At 41.2% G+C, this 26,984-nt stretch overlaps 1 protein-coding gene across 1 annotated transcript in view; it reads left to right on the forward strand.

The window, feature by feature from the left end:
* The window catches only part of LOC144823828 (uromodulin-like), a 722,123-nt gene that overhangs the window by 304,378 nt on the left and 390,761 nt on the right, over nt 1-26,984 (forward strand). The window contains exon 3 of the mRNA XM_078682690.1: nt 17,221-17,322. Within this exon, the coding sequence (XP_078538816.1) occupies nt 17,247-17,322 (76 nt within the window). The 5' untranslated portion in view covers nt 17,221-17,246. The remainder of the gene's footprint in view (nt 1-17,220; nt 17,323-26,984) is intronic.

Here is a 26,984-nt window from a genome sequence, read left to right on the forward strand (position 1 = left end):
TTTATTGTTGAGCTCATAGCCCAAAAACAACACTGTGTACTCTGCAATGTGTGATTTTGTAAAGTTAAATTTGTAACCGAAGTCCACAAACATTACAATGATGCGGTCAACGCAACACAGATGCGGCTATAATTCGTCCTCAGTGAGATATATATAATCAACGTACGAGTATGCATCAGGGTCGAGCCTCTCTAACAGAGAGACTACACGAGTGGCAAAGATACCTGGGCTGTTTTTGTAGCCCATGGCTAATCTTTTGAACTGTCTTTGTTTGTAAAAGCCGTCCATTGACTACTTATCGAGGACAGATTATGGCTAAAAAAGCCATTGGAAATGTCAAGTGTGGTTTTAAACCTTTTTCTCATGAGACTATCGACCAGGGCAGAACTGTGGGTATTCTGTACTGCGCACGTCCGACAATGTGAGTTCAAATGCCGGTAATCGAAAACTAGGCGGCACGACCCATCAGGCTTGGTCACAGGGAATAGAGGATTATTCATGAGAGACACACATGTTTCAATTACACCCTGGTACTCCAATTGTTCAAGGACTCCCGCAACGGGAGCTTTCGCTTCCCGCCGCATGGGATATTTGGGTTGTGGCTGTGGCATCGACCACAATGGAATCTCGTATCGGAGTGAAAGTTTATCCCACCCTACTTGAGTACGGTACAAAGCCGGTGCAAGCACCAGAGCCCACTCTTCTGCAAAATTCTGTGTCAGCTGTCTCTACAGTGATGAACGTTTCAGTTGCTGTTGCCTTCAGATATGGATGGAGTGCTTGCTGCACTACTGTAATATCTGCTGCGCTGTCGAGCAGCGTTAGCACCCATGTCTGGTTCCAAAGCTGTGTCCTCACTATCAGTGGCATACCTCGCTGTTAAAGCAACAACTTTCTTTTCCTGAAACTGAGGTCGCTGACGTTGAAAGTCATCCTGCTTGTCTTTACCATCAGCCAGGCAGGGCTGCTTATGTCCTTGCGGGGCACCCTGACCTCTGCCGCATTCTCCTCCACCGGCGTGTGAAACAGATGCTTCCTGTGAAGAACGAGGAGAACGTTGATCAGGAACCTGAAATGTATCAGGGGACCTAATACTCGCCTGGTTGCGCAAATCATACGTGCACTCAGTAGACGCTGGTGTTGGCAACGCAGGACGCAACCCTTGTTTCTTTTGCTGCTTTCCCTGTTTTTTATTTTTCCAATTCTGTTTAGGAAAATCTGGACGGCCGTCTTTAGTAGACTTAACCGTCTGAGTTTGCTGTTGTGCTGCTGACTTAGCAAAAGGCTTAACACCCAAACTATTGTGTCCAATGGTCTTATAAGCCTCTACAATAAATGACGGTAACTGCCGGGGCTTATCGGCATCGGGTACATCGTGCAAAGCATCAGACACCTGAAAGTTTATCGCATCTCCCTTGACGTTAGCAAGGATGAGATCGGAAACTACGTCAAACACTCCGACAAGTCTCTTTCCCAACTCAACAGCCACATCCAGACCGTGTTGATCCTGAACACGCTTGATCACAGAGGGCAGGACAGTCATAGACGGTGTGCCGAAGCACTTCGAATAGACTGCTGAAAATACTTTACCCCAGTTCTCACAATCTGTTATCTCTGGTACTAAGTCTTTCTGCAAACTAATGGTTAGAATCCTGTGTTTCTCAACAGGAGTCATATTAGGGAATACTACTTCCAGTTGGTCAAATTTCTCGGCAAGCCAAAAGGGCTTCAAAAGCTCAAATGGGTTCGCTGCATCGGCACTCACCACAAAAAGGACTGCCATGCCATCAGCGGGTACCCCAAATGCCTTCAAATGATTGGGAAGGGGCACACAACTATGCGCGGCTATATAAACAGCAGCCATGAGGGCACAGAACAGGAAAAAGAAGTTATTTAAGGAGAAGCACAAACGGGTAGTAATTCAAAGTACAATCCTTTTTAAAATCTCAAGCTTGAATGAACCTATAATCTATCCATATAGGTAGGTTAATCCATCACTGCTGTCAACTGGAAACAGAAGTGAGGGTGTTGTGGATTAATTTAAGCACTACACGAGTATCTCGAATTTAAGACCAAACGTTAGGTGCGCCATGTTGCAGGGATACTGCTCTAGCACAGAACTATGCACAGGAAACCAGGACCTTAGTGAATTGTGGTGGACCAAAAACTCACCTCAGTACCCAGAACCCCTATCCGACAAGTATCAGTGTCTCATTAGCTCCCCATCCAAGAGCGAGGCTACCAATGATTAGACGAACCAGAACATGTGACTTAGGGTACTCTGAGGAATGGTGGGAATCAAGAACACTCTTTCAGATGTATTCTCATACCAGTCCACAACGGGAGCAATTAGAGACACGGTAAAGTTTAAAATGTTTATTTTAACGACGTGCTCTAAGATGCAGTATATTTGCTAACATAAGCAGGCATATGATTAGTAATAAAACAATCAGCATTGTTACAATTTCATAAAACACACTTAGAAGCAGCCTCTCACTAAAAACCTAGCACCCTGCCTTCAGGATTGATAAGGCCTGCTATAGGGGTGACTTAAAAGTTTTAAGTGTAGTGACCTATGGATATAGTGTACCTATAACTAAAGTAAATGGTGCTAGCACCATCTTACACAAGTTGCAGTAGCAGACCTGTAGTTCCATTTTGCGTGGCCTCTCATGGGTGGCATAATACATGCTTCAGCCCATGGGAGGCCTCTGGGGTACCTATGTCCTGGGTACATGGGTACCATATACTGGGGACTGATAAGGGTACCTCAGTATCCACTCTGGGGTGTACCAAAGTACATGCATGAACATTTAAGGGAGAAAGTAGATAGACTGGGGTCCTGATTAGCAGGATCCTGTCAGACTAATCTAAAACAGTGCAACATCAAGCAAAAAGTGGGGATAACCATAAGAAACAGATCCTACTTTCCTACAATGGCTTTTTTGACGGTGATGGTGAAGTACTTTGCTTTGGGTGATGTGATGAGCTTTCTGCATGTTGTGTGGATGGTCTTCGGTTTTAAGAGGTACTTGGGGGGGGGGTTCTGTTTATCTTTCATTTTCTTCCTGTCTGCAAATGGATTGTTTATTTAAGACTTTGAATTGCACTTGCAGGTTTTAATTGGAGCATGGATGTTCACATAGCTTTCCAGTTGTTGAAACTGTTTAGAAGCGTGTTGAGATCTGATGTGGAGTTGATGGGGTAAGAGATGAGTTCCAGCATTAGATTGTATATGGGGAAGTCTATGAAGGATATGATGGTTCAGTCTACTCTTTTGTATTTACTTTAGTTGGTAGTAGACTGAGCAGGGAGAAATGGATGGCACTGGGGCAGTTCAGTCCAAGGGTATGGTTGGTTTGAATTTGATTCTTGGCAGTGTTGAATACAAAATTTGGGATGAGGCTTTTGGAGTGTGTTGGTTGTGGGTCAGGTTGTTCGATGAGTGTTTCAAAGAGGGTGTCTCTTGTTTTTTTTTTTTGAGCTTCCATTGTCTGGAAGAATGAAGTTACTCACCCTAGAGTGTGGTAAGGTTAGTTTGGGCTCATTAATGAACAAGGAGGTCTGACAATTCATCAATGAAGTCCTTGTTTTGCCCGGGTGGCTTGTAGATGAGATGTTGTGGTGGTCTGAGTTTCAGAGAGATGAAAATAGCCTATTAGCAGCTCCACATAATTGAAGGTTACTTGCTTGCCTGGTGTGTAGGACCAGGAGGACTTATGGATGATAGCGAGGCCTCCTCGATATTTATGTGCACAGCCCCATTGATGGATATGGTACATGAAAGAAGAAGGATGTCTAGGATGTGTAAAGATGTGGGGTTGGGGTGAATCATGTTTCTGTGATGCAGAGGGCGTCAGGTTGTGATAGATGTTAAGAACTGCAATTTTGGGTGCATGGAGTACTGCAGAATGAGCATTGATGAGCATCATTTGAAATGTGTGTTCTGTAGTTCGAGGATGGGTGGGAGTTAGTGGGATGTGTATGAGGTTGAGCCTATATGTTGTGCAAAAGCAATGTGAGTGTCTGGGTTGTCTAAGTATGAGTGATAACATGGGAATTGGTAGTGGGGCACAAGATAATAATCCTAATATGTAGAGTTTACTGGAACACAGGTTCCTGCCTAAGGCCCTTCCATGCCACTGAAGACAACTGGGTGGAATACTTAACTTTGGCAGAATTCTCGTATAACAATTCTATTCATTTTGCTACAAAGGTTCCTTATTTTTAATGTATTCTAGGTTTCCTTTCACAATCCTTTCTGGCTTTTCTGCTGTCATCTCTCCTCTTGTGCCTGCTACTGTGGTCCAGTGGTGGCTCGCCGAGGGAGTGCTGCGAGTGGTGAGGCGGGGCGGGGGAGGGCAGGGTGGGAGCAATGGAGTCAGACATACGAAGGCATGGAGTAAGGTAAGTAAATAGATAAATAAAACTATTTACCTTGCGCTTGCTGAAATGCTAAACAATATTACATTTTATGTTATACTCTCATGCATGGGGCATGCAAAAACAGCCAAAAGCCCAAGCTGCCTGGTGTCAACCAGCCCAATAGTACCAAAAGAAACTTGAACATGCATTGATAAAACAGGTTTGGGTCTTCATTCTGTTACTTGCAACAAGAACATGATATATGGAATTCAGTGTCTATCTTATTACTCACATTTTTGGAAAAACATATTAAAGGTGAATTGTTAGATGTTTAGTGGACATGTGTATAACATTAAAATAAGACATATGCACACATTGATTGAAATCGGACTTTAGTTGCTGAATATTTGTAATAAAAAATATATTCCCCTTCACTCCTGGCATTCCTGCTGCAGCAGTAAAAATCAGAGGTCTGCTATGAAGATCCTTACTAGTCCATTTGTTAAAACCTAGGAACTTTCTACTTCTTTCGCTTCCCCTGCCATGTCCCTTTACTACTTTTCATGTACGTGCACGTCTCCGGCTGGACAGTTACCTGTGGCCTTGCTGAGTAAGATAAGTGAAACAGGGTATAATACAAGAAAGGGACAGAGGTTTGAATAGAACAATGTAGCAAGATGTATGAAGCAGAGGGAGAAGAGGGTAGAGATAGAGAGGATGTAAAAAAGATATGTGAGCTAGGGAGAGTGGTAAAGTGAATAGAGAATGGTGAGGTAACCAGAAGGAAAGATAAGGAGAACTATAAAGAAGAAGATGTATGTAGAGAAAGAGTGGCGGAGAATTGGGAAGGCTTTGGAGATTGTTAGAGAGGGATAAAGATAGAGAAAAGGAAATGTAGAGCGACAGAGGTGTACAGAGTACTCCAATGGGATAATTTAGAGAGAGAATTAATGTACAAAAAGCTGAGAGAGACAAAGGCAGTTAGGGAAAGACATAAAGAGAGTGACTAGAGGAAAAACAAAGAGATGCAAAACAAAGAGATGCAAGAGAAAAAGAGGCAGCAAAATGGGAAGACGTATAGAAAAAAGGGTAATGCAAAGAGTGGTGATGAAGAGCGAAAGGTTGCAAGAGGGATGAAGGGTAGAAAGGCAAATGTAGTGTTAAGAAAAAAGAGGAAGTTGAGGTTGAGACACATGTGAGATAGGGACAGAGCAGTTAGGTGTATACAGATAAAGAAAGCTGTGCAATAGAAAAAGAAGAGGAGAAGGTTAACTAGTTAGAACTAAAAAAAAGGGGTGAGTGAGATAGTTGAGGTTAGGCGGTGATTTGAAATGTAGAAGGAGGTTCATAGGGAGATATGTGTTTAAGTGTGAGAGAGAGGCAGAATATTTAATGATGAAAAAGTGGGAGAGGTGTACAGAATGAGGTAGCTAGAATGGAGTAAGATATGTAGAAAGGTGGTAACAGCGGTAGAACAAGAGAAAGAGGACATAGAAAGGTGAGGTTGTCAACTAAAAGTGAGGCCAATTGAGAAGTTAGGGAGGGACAGAGAAACCACTGAGGTTGACAGAGGCGAGGTAGTGATGAAGATGTGACATAGAGAAATAAATGAGAAAGAGAGGTGAGGGGGAGTGGTGAGGTAGAGAAAGGACTGGAGGAGAGATAGAAAAAGGTAAAGTAATAGATATATGGAGAGACCGATAGAGCTGTGACATAAAGATAGACATAAGTTTGTGTGAGAAGTGTTGTCGCTTAACAGATGTAAGATGGATAAAGTGCAGTGAGGTACAGAGAGAAGGATGTGTTAGAGAGTGAATTTAGGGAAGGAGAAGGGATTGAGAATAATTGTTATAGATGTAGTCATAAAATGTGATGCAGAGAGGGGCAAGGTCATTTGAGAGAGCTAGAAGAGGATGAAGTTGAGTGAGATATAAGGGGTATATTTGGAGTGAGGTGAAATAGACAAAGGAATAGAGAGAAAGGGTGAAGGAACACAGAGGTAGAGAGAGGGTTAAGATTGAAGTTGTGAGCTGTAGTACAGAGAGAGAAATGACACAGAAATAATATTTTTCAATTGCCACCAACTGTGTGAGTGTCAAAGCTGGGCAGGCCAGGCATGCACGTGAAGAGGCAGATTTTGCAGAATCTAAAGTTGCTTCACTGAGCAGAGCAAGATTGAGAGAGCAGCACAGTCATAGTTCTTAAAAAAGGCCTGCTGCTACACTCCATCCCACAACTGAGGCATAAACAGACTGTGTAGCACCGCACACAACCTTTGCACTATGGGGCCGAGGTGAGCGTGTGCTGTCTAGCCTATAGAATTTGTAATAGAAGCATACCTTTTCAGTCCAAAATTCTATGCCTAGGTCTGTCTCTCTTAGTTAATCAAGCGTCCCTTCAAAAAGATGGGCGCTTATGCTAATCCTTCCATGTTACACCAAATTGAGGCTCCCTTGATGCAAAGTGGCACAATGTGGCATAAAGCAGCGCAAAGTGGTATTTGTGCTAAGCTAAGGGCACCACTTACCCGTGCAATAGTTTGCACTGCTTTGTGTCACGTTGATCGAGAATCCGTAGTAGCCCTCAGTTTCTGTTAAGCATACATGACCATCAAATTAGAAAAGCTGTGTTATTTATGGAAAACAGTATGGTAGAAATTTTGAATTTCCCACTAGCTTTACCATGGGGCCCTGGGCAATTTCCCACTTTGTCAACGCCTTAGAATATTTCTGAATAGGAGACACCTAAGAAGAGGCCATGGGATTTCCAGCTGTGACTTAGCTCGAGAACAGAAGAATGAGCATGGATCTGAAAGACGAGACACTATACATAAAGAGAAGTTAACTTCATACGTACTCACTAGATTAAAGCAACGTGGACAGGTCTGAATCACACTGAGTTCACTTATCAGGGAAAGAAAATAAGAAACTTGGCATGTGGTGCATTTACGTTTCAGAGGTTATTGGAGTTTTTTTTTTGTTTAATAATTTTTAATTACGTTTTCAGAAAAAGAGAAACCTTATCAATCAAATGAACACATTATGAATAAAATATAGCAATTAATATATAAGAGAAAAACATGAGCAAATAATTCAAAAGAGAAAAAGATAAAAAGAGGTGAAGAAAGATAGAAAGAAAATAAGAGGAAAGAATAGCTCGAGAGGAGAAGAAGGAAAGAAAGAAAGAGAGGAAAAAAGGAATAAAAGAAAGTTAGAAATTAAGAGAAAGTAAGAAATTAAGATGCAGGTGCATGTGTAGAAAGATAAGAAGTAAAAGGTAGGCGAAATAGGTCAGATTTAATTTTCTGAGAAAGAGTAAGAGAAGAAACAGTAGCAATTCTGTGTTCATCACAAATATAGTTCCACCAAGTTAAAAATGATAATTTAGAGTTATCTTTCCAAAAGGACAGAATCACTTTAAATGCGAGAGTAATAAATAAATCAAACAGCAAAGAAATATGATTAGAAACATCAAAATCAGGTGAGGAAGAACAAGGAAAACATTTTGTATTGATAATAGAATATTACATTGAAATATTTTCATACATTTAGACTAAATACATTTCCAGAACTTCAATACATTAGAACTATCATAAAGTTGATGAATTAAAGTCCCAGTGGACTAAGAACAAGACCAACATAGGGACGAGGAAGAAGGGGAAATCTTGGATATACAAACTGGGGTAATAACAGCTCTACTATAAATAAAGTATAGGGATTGAGTAATACGTGTTGCAATAGAAGTTTTAAATAACTTGAGCTATAATTTATCCCAAGAAGACATAGGAAGTGACAAAGATAAGTCTGCTTCCCAGAGTAATTCTACATGGGATTTAAGTCGTTCAGTAACAGGTGATAACAACATCTTATAATTAGAGGCAGCCTTAGGCCTATGTTCCTGAGAAACACTTTACAACGGTGAGTGTGAAGTGAGTAAGGGAGAAGCTAAAGGGAAATTGTTGGAAGATAAATAAGACTGCAAAGCTGTTGATATTAAAAGATACTCATTAAAAAATGAATCAGGTAAATGATATTGTAATTGTAATTCATGAAATGAAATGACATAATTAAACTGGATTAATTGATGAATAAAAATAATTCCCTTCTCCTTCCAGTGTTTGTAATAAAATGATTTACTTTTATATCTGATACATTTATTATACCAAATAGTGGAAGACAAAAAACATTGATAAGAATCTAGACCATCGGAAAAAAGAATATATAATAATTGTTGGGAGTATTTTAAAATAGGATTATCTGATATGAAGGTGCAATTAGACATATAATATATTTCGAAAAGAAAAATCTTTTAATAGGGAACGCTCAAAAACAATCCAACGAGGGATAGGAATATCAGCAAAATCATAAGTTAAGGCAAAAAATTGACGAATCAAAAATGCAGAATTATAGGATCTAAAATCAGCATAAACGCACACCGCCTTCTGTTTTGGGATGTTTGAGTTTCATAAGAGCAATGCGGGGGTGCTTGTTATTCCATAAAAACTTTGTACATATAGAATTATTCTGTGAAAAATATAAAACAGTGATCCCAAAAGGTAACATGGATAATGTATAAAGGACATGGGGCACAATCATCATTTTAATAGTATTTAATCTACCCCACCATGAAAAATGAAGAGGGGACCAAGAAAGGAGTGCCTGTATTTTGGTCGTTAGTACATTAAACGTATAACTAATGGTGGTAGATAAGGTGGAGAAAAACCAAATACCAAGATATTTAATTTTTGTGGGACACCAGGTAAAATTAGTATTAAACATAGCAGAGAGAGTTCAAGGGTAAGTCTTCTGTCTTAGAAAAGTTCAACTTATATCCAGAGATACTGGAATACAACTGAACCTCATCCAAAACGGGAGGGTAGGGAGGTATTAAGATCAGACATATATACCAGAATATCATCAGCGTATATTGACAATTTAGTTTCTATAGAATTATGTGTAAAGCCTGAAATATGTGAATTAACTCAAATACGCTCAAGGAAAGGTTCAAGACATAAAACAAATAACAAGGGCAAAAGGGGACAAACTTGGCGTGTACCTCTATATAACGGAAAAGATTTCGAAAAATGGTTATTCACAAAAATACTAGCACAAGGAGAAGAATATAACAGTTTAACATAAGAAATAACATTTGGACCAAAACCAAACAATTGGAGTGTATTGAACATGAATTGCCAGTTTATACAATCAAAAGCCTTTTCAAAGGACAATGCTGCACATCGAGATTTGTACTTCCTTCAGCAGGAGATAACATTAGCAAACATGCGAACATTCAAGTACAAGAATTATGAAACAGACGACCTGACCAAGGTTCAGCACAACCACAGCACAAGTATGATAAATGTAGATCCGGTGCAGCACACTTCCCGTGCCCGTCGCCACAAGGCACAAAAACGGTCAACAAATTTCTTCAGATGGTGGAAGGCGCACTCATTCAAATATTACCAAGAAATCTTGTTTAGTCCAAATGTTAAATTCTTTATTGTGGCAATTATACCAAACAAGTTGCACAGCGAACGCATTTCGTTCCTAGGCGGAACTTCCTCAGGGCAAAAGAATAAAAGAAGGGTATCCCATAAACGAGTAGAACAACAGATTTAGAGAGTGCAGTCAACAAATGGGGACCGAATCCTGTCGTGTCCCGATTACCGGGGCAAGTAAGCGCTGTTCCACGGTGTCCCACAAATATTTGGGATAAGCTGTTCACCAAATGATTCCAACCACAGTGGAAGAAGTTTAGTCACACACGTTAGTGCGCCCTTGGCACAAGGATGATTCCAGGGCTAAGTTCTTTTGATCCAGACAAAATTGATAAATATGTACAAAGGGCACTTGAATTCGGCAGCACGAAGTGGCTGCCGAATTCAAGTGCCCTTTGTACATTTGGATTAAAGAAGATTTCTTGGTTATATTTGAATGAGTGCGCCTTCCACCATCTGAAGAAACATGCGAACATTGTCCAAAGCCAATTTGCCATTAAAAAAGCCAGCGTGATCTCTCTTAACTAATAGTGGGATAATATTCTCAAGGTGTGATGCAAGGATTTTATCAAATATCTTACAGTCATAATTGATTAATGAAATTGGGTGATAGTTTTTACAGAGGGAATGATCTTTTATCAGGTTTGGGAATAAGGATATTCAAGGCCTCCATAAATAAACCAAAAGCTTTGGATTCAGCAATAAATGAATTAAAAAGGGGCAGAAGTTTGGGAGCAAAAATAGAGGAAAAAGTGGAAAGAAATTCAACAGAAATACCATCGGCACGTGGTGCATTCGATTGTTTAAGGATTTGATGACTTCTGTTATCTCTTGAAGAGTAACCTCTCTTTCTAGTAATTCAAATTCATCAGGAAGCAGAGGGGGTTTAGGGAGGCCCCAAAAAAGTTGTGTAAATTTTGATTTGAGGGATTCCTATCATCAGAATATAATGATTGATAATAATCTTGGAATGCATTAGCAATATCTTCATCAGAGGACGCTAAATTATTAGTAAATTTATTAAGAATAGGACAATTTTTTTACGTTCAGATTTAATTTTTGAGTAGTTGGCCAGCATCTTGCCAGCTTTATTTTGACCCCGTGATACATAGACTTAATTTTAAGAAGGAGATTACATGCATCAATTGTGGCAAGCTTGTTAAGAGCAGATTTGGCCTTAATTAATTCATGTATAACCGAGGAATATCTAGAAGTAAAGCAGTTATATTCCAGCAGTTTGAGTTGTTGTAGTAATGTTGTAAACTTGGCCTTAGCGGTTTTCTTCTTTTTTGCTGAGTATGAAATAGTAAAGTCATGGAAGGAGGCCTTAAAGGCATCCCAATTATTAGTAATGGAGGTGTCCAAAGGATTGTTAATAGTAAAACACCTGTTAATAAAAGTAGTAGCTTCAGTTACAAAAGCAGTGTCTGATAACAAAAAATTATTACGTTTCCAACGACCAAATTTTGGAGAACTTAGGGAAAGATCAAGAACAGAAAAGATGGGGCATGATCAGAAATAAAAATAGATCCAATCTCAGAGGATTGAATAGATGAGAGTAAGGGTTTACTAACCAAAACATAATCAATTCTAGAACGAGTATTGTGAACATTAGAAAAAAAGTTGTCTCTCCGAGAATAGTTCCAACCATTGATTAATATTCCCAGCAACAATAATATTTGGGCCATCAATAGGGGAGAGTAAAATCTTAATACTATTCCAAAAGTCAGGGTCTGGTTTAACAGGGCCGTAAATATCCAATAAGACAAGTTCATTATTTTGTATAACAACCTTAGCCATTACCCAGCGTCAATCACTATCACATTGCATAGGTAAAATTTGTACATGTATCGATTTATGAAATAGTATAGTAACACCACCTTTCTGATTAGAGGCTGGGGAATAAACAACTTGACCCACCCATTCTCTCTTCAATTTAAATGATTCTATATCATTACACTGTGTTTCTTGAATAAACGAAACATGAAAATTCAGTTTAGACAAATGAGAGAGCACCTTTTGTCTTTTGACTGGGTTTCCAAGACCATGAACATTCCACGTGACAACATTACACATAATGGAGGGAGGGGAGGGTAAGACATGAATGGAGATGAAACACTTCAAGAGAACAGCTCGGAGCAGAATAACACCGCTTATTTGATGAATAAAAAAAACAAAATGTATGGCAACAAATAACAACAATAGGCACGTGCATCAAGCAACATATTGTCAAAAAGAAAGAAGAAACAAAAGAATGGAGTAAGAAAATAGGATAAGAAGAAAAAAAGATAGATGAAGGAAAGATATCCATATCTAAGGAAAAGAGTAAACAAAGTGAGTATGGGGGGTAACTGCACTGAGAACAGATGGAACAGCAGAGGAGCAAAATTAAGAGATAGAAGAAGGAACAGCCATAAGAAATCTATTAGAGAGACATAAGGGAGAGAAGCTAGCTGGGGCCCGATTCACAGAACTAACTTAAGACAAAATCCTAAACTTACTACCATTTCCGTATTCACAGAAGGCACTTACTCATTTTGGTATTCACAGAAGACACTTACTCATTTTGGTATTCACAGAAGTTAGGACTCCTAACTTTAGGACTCCTAAATGCATTCTGTGAATACCGTAAGTCTTAAAATTAGGATTTTTCTCAATTTAGTAGCAGTAAAGTTAGGACTCCTAACTTCAGGACTCCTAAATGCCTTCGGTGAATACCGAAAGTCTTAAAATTAGGATTTTTCTCAATTTAGTAGTAGTAAAGTTAGGACTCCTAACTTTAGGACTCCTAAATGCATTCTGTGAATACCGTAAGTCTTAAAATTAGGATTTTTCTCAATTTAGTAGTAGTAAAGTTAGGACTCCTAACTTTAGGACTCCTAAATGCATTCTGTGAATACCGTACGTCTTAAAATTAGGATTTTTCTCAATTTAATAGTAGTAAAGTTAGGACTCCTAACTTTAGGACTCCTAAATGCCTTCTGTGAATACCGAAAGTCCTAAAATTAGGATTTTTCTCAATTTAGTAGTAGTAAAGTTAGGACTCCTAACTTTAGGACTCCTAAATGCCTTCTGTGAATACCGAAAGTCTTAAAATTAGGATTTTTCTCAATTTAGTAGTAGTAAAGTTAGGACTCCTAACTTTAGGACTCCTAAATGCCGTCTGTGAATACCAAAAGTCTTAAAATTAGGATTTTTCTCAGTTTAGGAGTCCTAAAGTTAGGAGTCCTAACTTTACTACTATTAAATGGAGAAAAATCCTAATTTTAAGACTTACAGTATTCACAGAATGCATTTAGGAGTCCTAAAGTTAGGAGTCCTAACTTTACTACTACTAAATTGAGAAAAATCCTAATTTTAAGACTTTCGGTATTCACAGAAGGCATTTAGGAGTCCTAAAGTTAGGAGTCCTAACTATACTACTACTGAATTGAGAAAATTCCTAATTTTAAGACTTACGGTATTCACAGAATGCATTTAGGAGTCCTAAAGTTAGGAGTCCTAACTTCTGTGAATACCGAAATGAGTAAGTGTCTTCTGTGAATACCAAAATGAGTAAGTGCCTTCTGTGAATACGGAAATGGTAGTACGTTTAGGATTTTGTCTTAAGTTAGTTCTGTGAATCGGGCCCGTGGAGTAGAACTATCCATAGAATTTGGTGTGAGACTGAGTAAGAAAAACTTTAATTTGACAGGATCATCAAACCAGCGAGAGGAGCCATTGTGAGTAATTTTATACAAGCAGGGATGCAAAATGCCATATCGAATGTTTAACTGTCTCATCTGAGGACAAAGTACAAGAAATTCCTTCCTTCTGGCATTAGAAGTGTTGGAGATATCCTGAGAGAGAAAAATGGGGTAACCAGCCCAAACAAGACGGCGTTTCACCTTTGCTGCCTGTGAGATGCACCTAAGGTCTGTGAATTCCAAATATAGCATTATAATTCCTCTAGGTCGAACAGAGTTCGGTTGAATATGACCCAAGCGATGAGCACGCTGGATATTCAGTGATGGCTCTAGAGGAAGATCAAGAAGCTCTGACAGAAATCTTTTAAGAAAAAGGAGAATGTCAGGACCTTCCAAATTTTCTGGTATGCCATAAAGGCAATGATTATTGCGTCTATTGCGATTTTCACGGTCCTCAGTGTGAAGCTTAAGACGCTGAATCTACTGTTCCAGAATAGGAATTTTGATAGAGACACTGCGCAGGTCACTAATACGTTGTTCCATGTCAAATACCTTTGCTTCCATTGTGATCCACCTATCTTCAATTTGTTGGAGTTTATCCTTGGTAGTGGGCATCAAAGAATTTTTCCCCATCACCTCATCAAGAATTGAATCAAGGTCAGTGTTATGCAATGACAGAATGGGTGAGGGGGGATCACTCTTAGCCCTCTTAGGTTTTTTGCCAGATGAAGAGGCTTTGACATGAGAAGAATTATCACTGTCCATCGTGAGACATTGAGAAGGACGAAAAATCACTTTCAATGGAGACGTCAATCTGCCCATATGCAGAAAAAGAATACATTTTCCTTCTCCGTTGGAGATTTAAAGCGTACAGGAGTTGGTTTAAAATAGTAAGTAAGCGCTCATAAGAAGGTACTTTTGACCCCTCAAAAAAGGCTCTCAATATGACCAAACATTAATTAATTAATTAAATGTGGACATCATCTGAGCAACAGTCATTTAAGCGCACTCATGAGAGAACAGCAGGAAATGAATAGTTCCAAAACAGCAAGGAAAAATAGTCAAAATGTTAGTGAAAAACGTTGATGAGCAATACATACTAAAGCGCCGGTTTTACCTCAGTAGGAGGTCAGAGGAGACAAGCGGCAGGCATAAATTGGCAGCCGCTCGTGTGTAAAGGATGAGAAAATTACTGTTGTCGTCATGGGCTCAGTCAGGAGCTGGCAAAAGTGAAAAACGGCTCCAAACGATACTCCGAGACATTGGGAGAGCTTTTGCTTCGCTCGTGAGGTGGTATTTGCGGCTGCTCGTAGCCCCTATCTTGGTCCGCGTGAGAACACACCCCCATTATTGCATTATTTATCTTATAAATTAGGTTGAGGTTAATGGAGTTATTTATTTTATAACCATTTAATTGCTATGTATTGCTTCTGTCTATTGTGGCGACATACGGTCGAATAAAGATTGTAAAAAGAAGGGCCATGAATGGCATGGCAGCCATGCAGGGAAAAGATGGTAATGGTTCTGTGTAATCCAAACTGTAACAGCACGGCTGTCATCTAAGAAATGCTGGCAAACCCATTTATCTCCTCCTGGCTACAACTGTAATTATGCAAATTCTACGTACACACATGCAATGCAAATATGTGTAGTGTAAAAATTCAAGAGCCTGATGTGCTGCCCTTTTTCCCTTACATCCTGATTTTTTAATCTGGTCTGAAGTAAACCCCAAACCCCATAATGTTCTGTGTACAGGACCTCGTGTTTGAGATAGTTCTGCTGCAACACAAATACTCCATGATGAGCGCCTCGCTGCTTCTCTGGGCTAGATCCTTGCTGTATCAGAAATTACAGATATACTGGTCCTGCTAGGAAATGCTGGTGAAATGTTATCGCAGCCTCATTCCAGCCATGTCAAACAACAATAGGGCAACCCAGTAGTCCCAAGGAACTGGGTATAATCAATAACAAACCAACAATTATTCCTAAAGGAATAATTTTACACTATTTATAATTTGAAATTTGTCACACTAGTGAACATGAAATCACAGTACTCAAGAGACAATTCTATCAAAAATTGTTTCTTTTTATGTATCAATTATCAAAACATATACTTTTTCATTTGTATAGATATTGTTCCACATATCCATTCATGTATGGCAACATAAATTAGTACTGCTACTCAGTTTTTCTAAACATGTGCAGTACGTTTTGACACTTTTTCTCGTTATATGGGCAGTATTTACAAATCAACCATATATACATTAATTTACAATTTTATACATATTTGAAATTCATTCAATGATGGCAATATATACAAAAAAGCGTCAGTATCGCATAATCAATAATGTACCTAAAATCCCTTGAGAACATGATATAGGCAGTCTGCTTACATTCAACTAGGTGCCATAGCCAGTGCTCAAATATATACATATATCTAAACCAACACCACACCAATAGTGCCAAAAATCAATACTCTCTCTTAAACCAATGCGCCAAGCCGGGGTATATGCATTCAGTGGCCATGCCCCTGTGTGTCATGCACCCACTGATTAGAGTAATCATAATATTGCAATACCGACAAAAATTTCTTGCAATACTCACAAAAACTTATTATTGGCACAAATTCTCTGGTCCTATAAAGCAAACCAATGCCATAAGCTGTTAAATCCATATATGTGAAATCCAATAACAATCAAAGACCATGCCCAATCAAACGGTCTTACCTTCTGCCTCAAGTGATGTTCTAAATAAAATAAAGACATATATAAACGTAGGGCTACAACAAAGACATAACCAGGTAATGTCATAAAACGGGTATGTACTCACAGTCTTAGCAGTTACGAAAGCCACAAAGTTGCCCTCGTAGTATCTGAAACATAAATTGTGACAAAACTATAATAGTAAGCCACTTATTGCCTCTCCTTCGTATATCTACTGGAAACACACGTACTTGTGTGAAAAAGTAATTCACCTCGTCCGCCCTCTCTCGTTTTAGGAACGTCGAACCATTGTCGGCGTCCTCCTCCTATTTCAAATTCACCGGGGTCCGATCACGTGACCCAAAGGAAAACAAAACTGTGGTCATGTCTCCGGAATGGCGGCCATATTAGAGTGGTCACTGAAGTAGTGCTATATCATAATGACACGCGTTGTTGCTCATCATAAGCCTCGAAATATCTATAAGAAAGCCCTCAATCTGGCAACGTGCTCTAATATTAATTACCATATCGGCAAAGTATATTAATCTCGGATATGGTTAAATCACCGCGATAGTATGTTGGATATCTCAAAGAGTACTGACATAAGATAATTTAAAATAAAGTACTCGATCAATACTACTCAAGTCATCGATGTGATGGCCAAAATACATAATCGGGAGTGAATGAAAAGCTGTCGGCCATATTTGAATGGACAATACAGCGTTTTGATTTACAAGATAACTCTGTACTGACCAAAGTGGCTGTATTCCAGCCATGGCATGGGAGAGGCTGGCGCTGTTCCATTAAAAGCACGGAAGCCCTTGTGAGAAACACTGAGAAACGCGTGAGGAATGCCGCACTACATTCACACAGGGACTGTTCTGGTTTGTTTGGCAGTGTTGTCATTAATCTGCTCTAATATCCACTGACTGCCTCCAAATGTTTGATCTGTTGTTTTCTTTCATTCCAGAGGAGCTGAACTGTGAACCTGGATGTATGACTGATGAGGTGTGTACTGACAATGCAGGAATTGCGGAGTGCACATGCAATGCAACCACATATCTACATGCCAGTAAGTTACAGTTTCCTTTTTATGCATTTTGACTATCACAGCTGCAAATCAAAATGTGTCCAGACAGAATTAAGGTGTTACACTCATCACAAAACAAGATAAAACAAATCCCAGCATTTCCTCTATGACTGTGTGTGGGTATTTCTGATAACATCGACCCACACTGAACACCAGATTACAGACATTAAGGTCTGTCAATGAGGTATGATGTGGTGCATGTCGCAATACCAGTTTGAAAACAGTTGTGGCTTCCGAACAGCTCACAAACTTTGCAAACAAACATTGACAAAGCCCATAGGTCTTTTTATTACTGGCAGCACACAAATTTCAATCATTGGAAATGCAGTCGGTCTCGCATTTATTGGAGTTGGAGCAATTGGCATTGTAAATGGCAATGTTTTTTACCATATGCACACAAAGAACTTCTTTGAAACTTCATTTGATGCTGTTAATATAAAATAAATACTTCAAAATCAATGAATGGGTCCATTTTCTTTATGTTTAATGATTTGCTCTGTTTATTATTGGTTATGCAATAATGCTAACATAATTGATTCTTCCACTCTGAACCTCTGCTCTGTATAAGCCAACGGTAGGAAGAGGATGCCCTGGCCCAACTGCAGCCAAAAACCTGGCATCTGCATGAAAAGGCCTGAAAAGAGTCTTGAGTCCTGGCGTGCTGGTGCAAAGGGGCGCTGTGGGAGGCTGTGTCCCAACCTGAGCATAGTAGCTGCTGCAAAGCCTTTAGAGGCAGACACAAGCTGCGGCCTGTGCAGTGCTGCTGCCATGCACTAGTGTGTTGTGCACAGGAGACTAAACAGACCGACATGAGTAATAACAGTGGACCTGACTGGTGTTGGAAAGGATAATGTTAGCCTGTAGGCAATAATGCCGTGGCAGGGGGAAAAAGTCAGCCACTATGTATTGTATATTGAGCTCTGAGGCCCTACCACAAACAAAGAATCTCTAAATAAACGCACTGGAGAGATCAGGAAAAAGAGGAATACAAAAAGAAGCTGATATCAGGGGATGCGAGGAACAAATAGGAGAGCAAGATAGAGAAGTCCAAGTTGACAACCTGTCCTCCAGACCTCTGACACCAGACATGGACTCTCTTCTCAGTAAGGGATTAAGCTTTAACCCATATGAACCAGGAGACATTTGCAGACTCAAAATTGATCTTCTTAAATTTATCAGGGGTCTCAAAGTTAAAAAAAAAAAATTTTGTTACCCGACAATGAATAAAAATACTAAAAACATCCCTAGAGACTGTGGGTCTAATGTACTAACTATACATGATATCCAAGTTACACAATTGCTTCTTTCACTCATGGATCTGGAACAGCCACCCTGTGACATGGAATTACTCCTAGAGGAGTTGAACATAGACTCTGACTACAGCATAGTTAGTGGTTTTAGAACTAAATCTAAGTGCACGCCTACTCTTCCGGGGCCCAACTCTATTGAGACTTTTTACAAACAGGTATTAGAAGACATTGACAAATACGACAACAGAAGTACTAAAACATGACACAAACACAAGGACAATCTTGCCAGAGGTGAGCGCCTAGCACTCAAGACACTTAGTATGGACCAAGACATCTTAATCAGGGAGGCAGACAAATGGGGAAATGTCGTGGTCATGAACCAAGAAGACTACAAACATGACATTTTGACCCAACTACAAGACACGGCTTGCTATGAACTGCTCTCATATAACCCAGTAGGGCCACTAACCATTAAAATTAACAAGCATTTGGCAAATTGGCATTCTGCAGGCCTTCTGAATGAGGAAGAATATATGTACTTGAAGGTCTACAGACCCACCTTTCCGTGGCTATACACTCTTCCCAAGGTACACAAGCACCTCCCCTTTCCTCCAGGTAGACCCATTGTGTCAGGAATGGGAGGCCGACTGAGAGGTTAACTTACTACATTAATCTTTTTCTCGGACCGATGGTATGAAATCTACCTTCATACATTCAGGATACAAAACATATCCTCAGTATTCTACCAGACTTACAATGGCATCCAGACACTACTCTAGTCACCTTAGTTGGAGTGTACTTGTACACGAGCATCGAACCAGAACTTGGCCTACGTGCCGTGACTTGCCTCTTACACAAAAGACCGGCGACTTAGTGGCAGCACACTACCATGCTTGTCTCCATGATAGGAACTCATCTTGAACAACAATTTCTTCATGTTTGACAAACGCTGGTATAAACAAATCAGGGGAGTTGCCATGGGATCTAAATTTTCACCATCTTTTGTGAATTTGTTCATGGGCACTCTCGAGGCAGATTGGATTTGGGGAGAAAAGGGAGCACCTTGGATCAACTCCATTATTTATTAGGGTTGTTACATAAACGACTGCCTCCTACTATGGTCAGGCACACAAGACAAATTGAATGAATTTTATACTCATTTGAACAACAATATTCTGGGCATGAAGTTTACCATTGAATCTAGCACATCCAAAATCGTCTTTTTGGATGTGGAACTTTACATCAAGAATGACGAATTGCACAGTAGACTCTTTCTCAAAGAAACTTTGTGCAACGCAATTTTGCATGCAAACAGCTCCCATCTTACACACCAGATTCAGGTAATACCTTGTATTGTAGTGAAGAGACAGACTTTCAGAACTGTTTCACAGATATGAAGCATAGGTACACCAAGAGAGGCTACACACCACACACCATTAGAAAAGCTGAGAACAGAATGGTGAATATACAAAGAGCTGACACCTTAAGAGTCAACAACCCGAAATGACAACAACAACAACCAGTGAGACTGGTCACTGATTTCAACGGTTTGAACCATATCATTAGGAGAAGTCTCACTAAACACTGGGGGATCCTACAAGGGGACATATCACTGAACGATCCCACTTACCTTCAGATTACATACGGGAGGGGCAACACCCTGAAAACAGACTCAGCCCTACTGTCCCACACATAGTCAATACCTCAACCTGGCTCACCCAACACACCATAGGCTTCTACAAATGTGGCTGTTGTGGGGAATGTAGATGGGCTAAACATGGTACTTTGTGAATTATGACAATAAAAGATATGACATCAGATACAACATCAACTGCAATACCAGGTTTGTTGTATACATCATAGAATGCACTTGTGGGAACATATATATATGTGGGAAGACCTATAAGACCACTGAAAGACAGAATCAGTGAACATGTTAGAGCACTATACCAACAAGATGCTAGATATCCGGTAGCACTACATACAGCGGTCTGTCCATCACAAGGAGTACAGAAATGGTTCTCCTTTTTGGGCACTGATGTAACGCAACCTAATGTACGAGGTGGCAACAGGGAGCTCAAACTAAGACGCACTGAAGTTACTTGGATCATGAGCCTCCATACTGTGGAACATGGTTTAAATTGTAAACATGAAATGCAATATTTTCTAGGGGACTAGAAACACACTGAGAACCAGGACATTTGTTGCAGCTGCATATCATGTACATTTTGAAAAAAATATGCAATACAATGTCATTTTTTGTTTATTATTTCTGCAATTAGTATTATAGCTCAGTGTGATTGTTATTAATTTACATGTATATGTGGTATTGTCTCACACTATAACGTATAACGTGTAGTACAGAATAACATTCAGAAGACACACACAGAGTAATACATGACATCTGTCCACACTAAGAACCTGGACATCAGTTGCTGTTGCATACCAAGAACATTCGATATAAACATAAAACTTATGTCTCTTTTTGATCTGTAACTATAAGTATAACTCATACACGTGATAATGTTGTACCACATTTCATAGTGTGTTACACTTAATAACATATAGAAGAGGTGAATGATTTGTTGAATTTGTTTAGTACTGTTTGTCACAGCGAATATGTGCATAATAAGTCACCTAACAAAAATGTATGTCACATCATGAGTGGAATAAATGGATGCTGTTTGTTCCAGTACTTTGCTGCAATTTAAACACCGAGACCATCAACCATAAGAATTTGTCTAGGAGACATTTAACTGCTGCCCCCAGACTTAACACATATGTTATTATTTGAACATCAGCCTCCCATTTGAAGTACTGCTAACATCTTCAAGATTTTGAATACGTTACGTGTATGCCGTTTGATGCATTTGTTTTACTTCTGTTTGTCACAACCATCAAGTGCTCAATAATTCGTCTGTCACAGGCATATGTCACACCATTAATTTGAATCATGAGATTTTGTTCGCTTCAACACTTTGCTGCATTAGAAGCACCGAGACCGTCAACCATGAATATTTACCTACGCTCTCAATGAGACATTTAACTGCTGCCCCTAAATGTGGAACACTTGACATTTTTGAATGCCACGCTCCCAGTTGGAGTAACGTTTCTAATGACATCGTCGAGATCCTTTTAAATACGTTAAGTTGATGTTGTTTTGTTGCCCTTGATCTCTTTTTTCTGAACGACCTTGACCTCATCGCTGCTTGAGAGTTTCCCCTACTGTGCTGGACAGCAATAAAAACGGGTGTGGTCATGACGAGCTCAGCTCGTCATAAGCACACGAGCACTGTGCTGCATGACGAGCTAAGCTTGTCATGAGCATGGAAGGGGTTATACAATATGTCTTTTTGCAAACACGGGCTCACTCTCCATATGTTTTCATCACATTGAACAATAAAGTTATCGTCTCTGGTTAAGGGATGGTTTCTGTTCTAGTCTTTCTACTCCAGCCAGAAGTATAAATACCACTTCAGGCTTGTTCAGACATGGCCATATGCAAATCAGTCTGACCCTGTGCCTCATGGGAACAGTCCAGCCCGAACTGCCAAGCCATGTCTTTCCTGGACCAGAATCAAGCATCCTAGGACCGGTTTCTGGCTATCAGCCGTCTTCAGCCAGGATAGCTTGACTTCAGTGGCTTAGTGAGCAAGGGACCCACGTCTGGGCATACCCTTCCCACATAGGGTGAACAGCAAAACACACAAGATGATGGACGAAATGTTGCACAATGGCAAAACATTCACCCCCAGTCACAGATCTGGGTTTAATCCATCGTTATTTTGCTAACCAAGCCACCCCAGTTCAGACAATGGCAGTTCGGGCTGGACTGTTCCCATGAGGCACAGGGTCAGACTGATTTGCATATGGCCATGTCTGAACTGGGGTGGCAGAGTGGGCTAAAGAACGGTGATGGATTAAACCCAGATATGTTGACTGGGTGTGAGTGTTTGATTGGTTCATATGCTCCGTACATTACCACCCCCTTTTGTGCGTCTTTCTAAATTCGGCAATTATTACCGTATGTTGTCCTTTTGATACAGGTGCATCTTTCACAGAACAATCCATCAATCTAAGGATTTTACATTGGCCAGCCGGGTCGGAATTATCACCGGCGGAGCAGTGAGCGTCCAACTTTCCCCTTTGTTGACATTTGCTGATGTGCCCTTACCTAGCATTTCACTTTAAACTCATAAACCCTTTGGGTCTCCTCTCTTTCATTTTACTTATGCAGATTACCAAGATCATTGTTTTACATCATACAGGTAGCTTTAATTTTCCGACTGTTAGACTTCCTTCCTTTCTTCACTGCCCCACACATTCTTGCCTTTAGAAACAATTTATTCTAAGGTTCATGCCAAAATGTCTAATCAACGTGATAATTGGATTCGACAAGAAAGGTTCAGAGCACCAAACTATTCACCTTAAGGTTCTTCTTAACACTATTTGTTGTGCTCCTTTTTCACCAATTTTATCGTTCATACTGTGTATGGGTAATTAGGGTTTCCACTGCTCAGGTGTGATGTCACCAAATATGTAATTAGGGCTCCCGGTTTTATGGTATTTATTTTTCTCACGTTTCCGTCTGTATTTATCCATATTAATTTTTTGGTCATTTAACTGTATTTATCCACATTTATTTTGACGCAAGTAAAAAAAACGCTAATGCTAGTATTTTTCCACATTTATTTAAATTGACATGCACACTTGCATGCCGCTCACACTTGTTTAAGCCACCAGGCTCCTGAGGTGAGCGCGTGGGCCTCGCCGAGCTAGTCCCAAGAACAGGTCTATTCTTCTGGAAAAGCAGCCCTTCGCGCGCCCTCGTCGTTTCATCGCCCTCTTCGCTCTGCTTCTCTCTGAACGGGCAGCAGGGTCACAGTTCATCATTTAGTGTTGATGCATACCTCATCTGTACTGCTTAGCCTGCTTGCATCTTCTCCAAAATTGGGTCATTCACAGGGCGGTTATTTGTATTTTTACCATGGCGATCTTATACCGGTTTCAATGTAAATAATTCTGTGCCGTCCATAATGCTGTGTTTGCTCCAAGACACAAATATATTGCGATCATGCCACATGTAACCATAAAAAAACATTCGGGGCAGTCAAAGTACTTTGTTTTACGGAAACTGAATACAGCAGCACTGTGTGCATCTGAAAACTAGTTCTTGTAGAACTTATTCGATGGGAGTAAGTATTTTTGAATTCCTGTGCAACTGTGTTCAGCGAATTGAGGTCACATTCTTTGGAGATAGTAGGGTAGGCTTATGCTTCTCGCCTTTGTTCTGAATAGCTACTCCTTAAATGACATATTTTCCAGTTCAAGGTGGACTGTTGGCTTCAAACAGCCGGACTGCCAGACACTAATGCACTGTTCCGCTGGGAACGTCGCACCCGTATAAGGAACACTACACGGTCTGGACACCATGGAGAAAATGCAGGGCATCAGGTGGTGCAACAGTCATTTCTGTCCTCGGTTTTATTTTTATTTAAGTAGCACTTAAATAAACTTTAAATAGAAAAATGAAGTCATGTTAACTGACTTGCTCACCTCTTACTCTGCCTCACTGCCCAACAGCGTGCATCGTGACAGAGATTATGACAGGCTTTATGCTAATGGTTGTTGTTGGCTTTCTGCCCCCGGCCCTGCCACATCAACCTCCTTCACCCTCTCATACAACAACAAGAAACAAAAGGTTGCTGGAGCAGCAGCCGATGACCTGGGGTGTTTTCCCACCTCTTATGGACATCAGCTGCTTGCACTGCTCCAACAATTATTGCGTGAACTGCCGCTGTGAGGGGTGATGGAGTGTCTGCAGACACAGCGCTGCCAGTTCCCCTGTCTCTGGAGCAGTTTCAGGACAGCAGATTACTGTTTCTTTTGGCCGCCCCTGTGCATCTCTGACTCGTATTTTACTGGGAAGCACAGAGACAGGAGGAGCATTTGCTTTGTAAGTATATTCCCGTTTTTATATATAAATACAGACAAAAAACAAAGCGTTTTCCGTCTGTATTTATATGTAAAAATCTGTTTAAACGGAAAACCGGGAGCCTTATATATAATACATGTGAGTTATGTTTCTCAATAAAACATTGTAATATACCACTTGCTGTTCACAATACCTTTTGTATCCTTCCCAGCCCTGAGGAAGTCGTGGAAATACAAGGGGGGGCCAATAGGCCCCCACGCAAGCATGGCGGGGCCCGGCCCCTCCCACACCCCGTCCCTTTCGGGGCCGCTTGCCCCGCGCCCTCGCCCCGGAAGTACTGGTGTGCTTCCGGGGCGAGGGGGCGGGGTCGCGGCGGCGAAAGGGTAAAAAGCCTGGGGAGCGCGGGAAGCGGCCTCTTTGTGCCCGCGCTCCCAGGCTCGCTCCTCGCCCCGCCGTGGGGCCGTGTAATTTTCTGTCTTTTTTGTCCTTCCTGCAGGTTTTCAAGTCCCCTACTGCAAGCAGCTGGTGCCAACAGTGCGGGAATGGCGGAGGAGCAAGATCCTGGAAGGAGCGGACAACGTGGAGCGACGTTCATCAGGGCGGACAACTGTGGCGGAACATGCTGCAGCACCCGGGCCCCCGGCGGCCCGTAATTTCTTTTATTTTGTCCCCTCTGCAGGTGTGCGGTCTCCTACGACAAGTCAGCCGGAATGGCGGAGGAGCTACATCCTGGGAAGGATCGGACAGCGTGGAGGTGGCCCGAAGCTGCGGGTGAATAGTGCAGCGCGAGGGTGAAGTGGTGCGAAGTGCGGGTGAATCCGCTTTCAGGTCTCCGGTCCGAGGGAGAGCAGCAGCGTCGTCACTGGGGAGCCATGCTCGAAGAGGCAGGAACATTTGAAAGTAAGTTGCTGCGAGAGGGCACGCTACAATGGAAGGCTGCCATCACGTTTGTTTACTGGGGCACATACCGGGGGATTATTACAATACCAGTGCCGGGGCCGTGCCTGAGAGGGCGCCGCTAAAGCTTCCTCTTTGGGTTTTGTTTTAATACCAATACGGGGGGGATTTACAGCGGCCCGCAGGGTTAATTACTTCACAAGAGTGCACCAGGCTAATGCTCTTTTTCTTCGCTGTATGCTTTCGCCTCTAATTACTGCCCGTAGTATTTAGGCCGCTCTTGCGGTTTAGCCGAGCCACGAGTGCAGAGTCTGAGATAGGTGGGGGGGAGGGAGTCCCCTTTGCTAATGGTACAGCACAGATTACACTCTGCAGGGGTTGGGTTGCTGCAGTGCACGTGTACAGCTGTGCATGATTATCCATTACTTGCCGACTCTGGAGCTTGGTGACCAGTGCTCACTTCATGTAATTTAAGCTGCAATGGGGGAATGTACGTCAGAAGGCACATGTGTTCGTTACCTTACCTCTAAAGGTCAGTATAGCCCCATGAGGAGCTGATCAAAATGTTTTGCCTTAATAGTGCTATGGCCATGTAGTCATCAGGCCAGGAAATGAATGCGTCCCCACATCAGGGGGTGTTTAATACGGACATCCCGGTCACCACATCAGCATACACTGCGGAGGCGCGCGCTGAGGGGGACGTGATACATAAAATATTTTACAAAGTGAAGGTGTTGTGTGGATTGGGCTATTTGGGTGTAAAATATATGTTTATTACCCAGACTGTTAATACACACCATGGCCTCTGCTCCCTAACTTTTCTTTTGCAAGGTTGCCTCTGGTGTAAGAACTCACGATGTTTTCTCAGGTTGTGGCAAGGTAGTAGAGTGAAAACTGACATGATTTAAAGTCAAAAGTACATACGAAAGAACAAAGAAAATACCAACGTCAAGTGCCGTCATTAGAAGGTAGCCCAGGTGGCGATGGTAGCAATTTGGGGTGATGCTATGGTTGGGGGTTCAATCCCCGTAGGGGGCATTATTTTCAATTTCAGATTAAACACAAATTTATGCAGTCTTATCATCCTGCTAAATAAAGAAGGGTGGGAAAGACTAGCGAATTAAGCTATGGCAAAATTGAGACGTGCAAATATTAGGCACGCGTTGGGGGTGTATCTGTGTGGCCTTATAAACTGCCCAGCATTTTGAGATTTCGACAAAGACTTTCACTAACTCGGTGGACCATCTCTACAGAGCACTTTTAGCCATTTTCACAACGGGATTGAAGGCAGTCCGTACGCGTAGACTGTGCCTGTCTTTCACCCGATGACTCGCTGCGACCCTGGGCACCCCGCTGGCATTGGCGCTCACACCTTATGTTTATCTGAGGCGGCGCTACATTCACTTAACCTCCTTTTAAGGGGGGGCCTTGGGGTAATAATCAAGCACGATTGGCCAGCCTATGGGGTCTGCCACACAGCGTCATCTGTTGCCACGCGCGATGTAAGTTCCCAAATAGAATAGCCATGTTGTAGGCCCTGCTCGAACAGTCGCACCGAGTGT

Source organism: Lissotriton helveticus, chromosome 3_1 (assembly GCF_964261635.1).
Source record: "Lissotriton helveticus chromosome 3_1, aLisHel1.1, whole genome shotgun sequence".
NCBI lineage: Eukaryota > Metazoa > Chordata > Amphibia > Caudata > Salamandridae > Lissotriton > Lissotriton helveticus.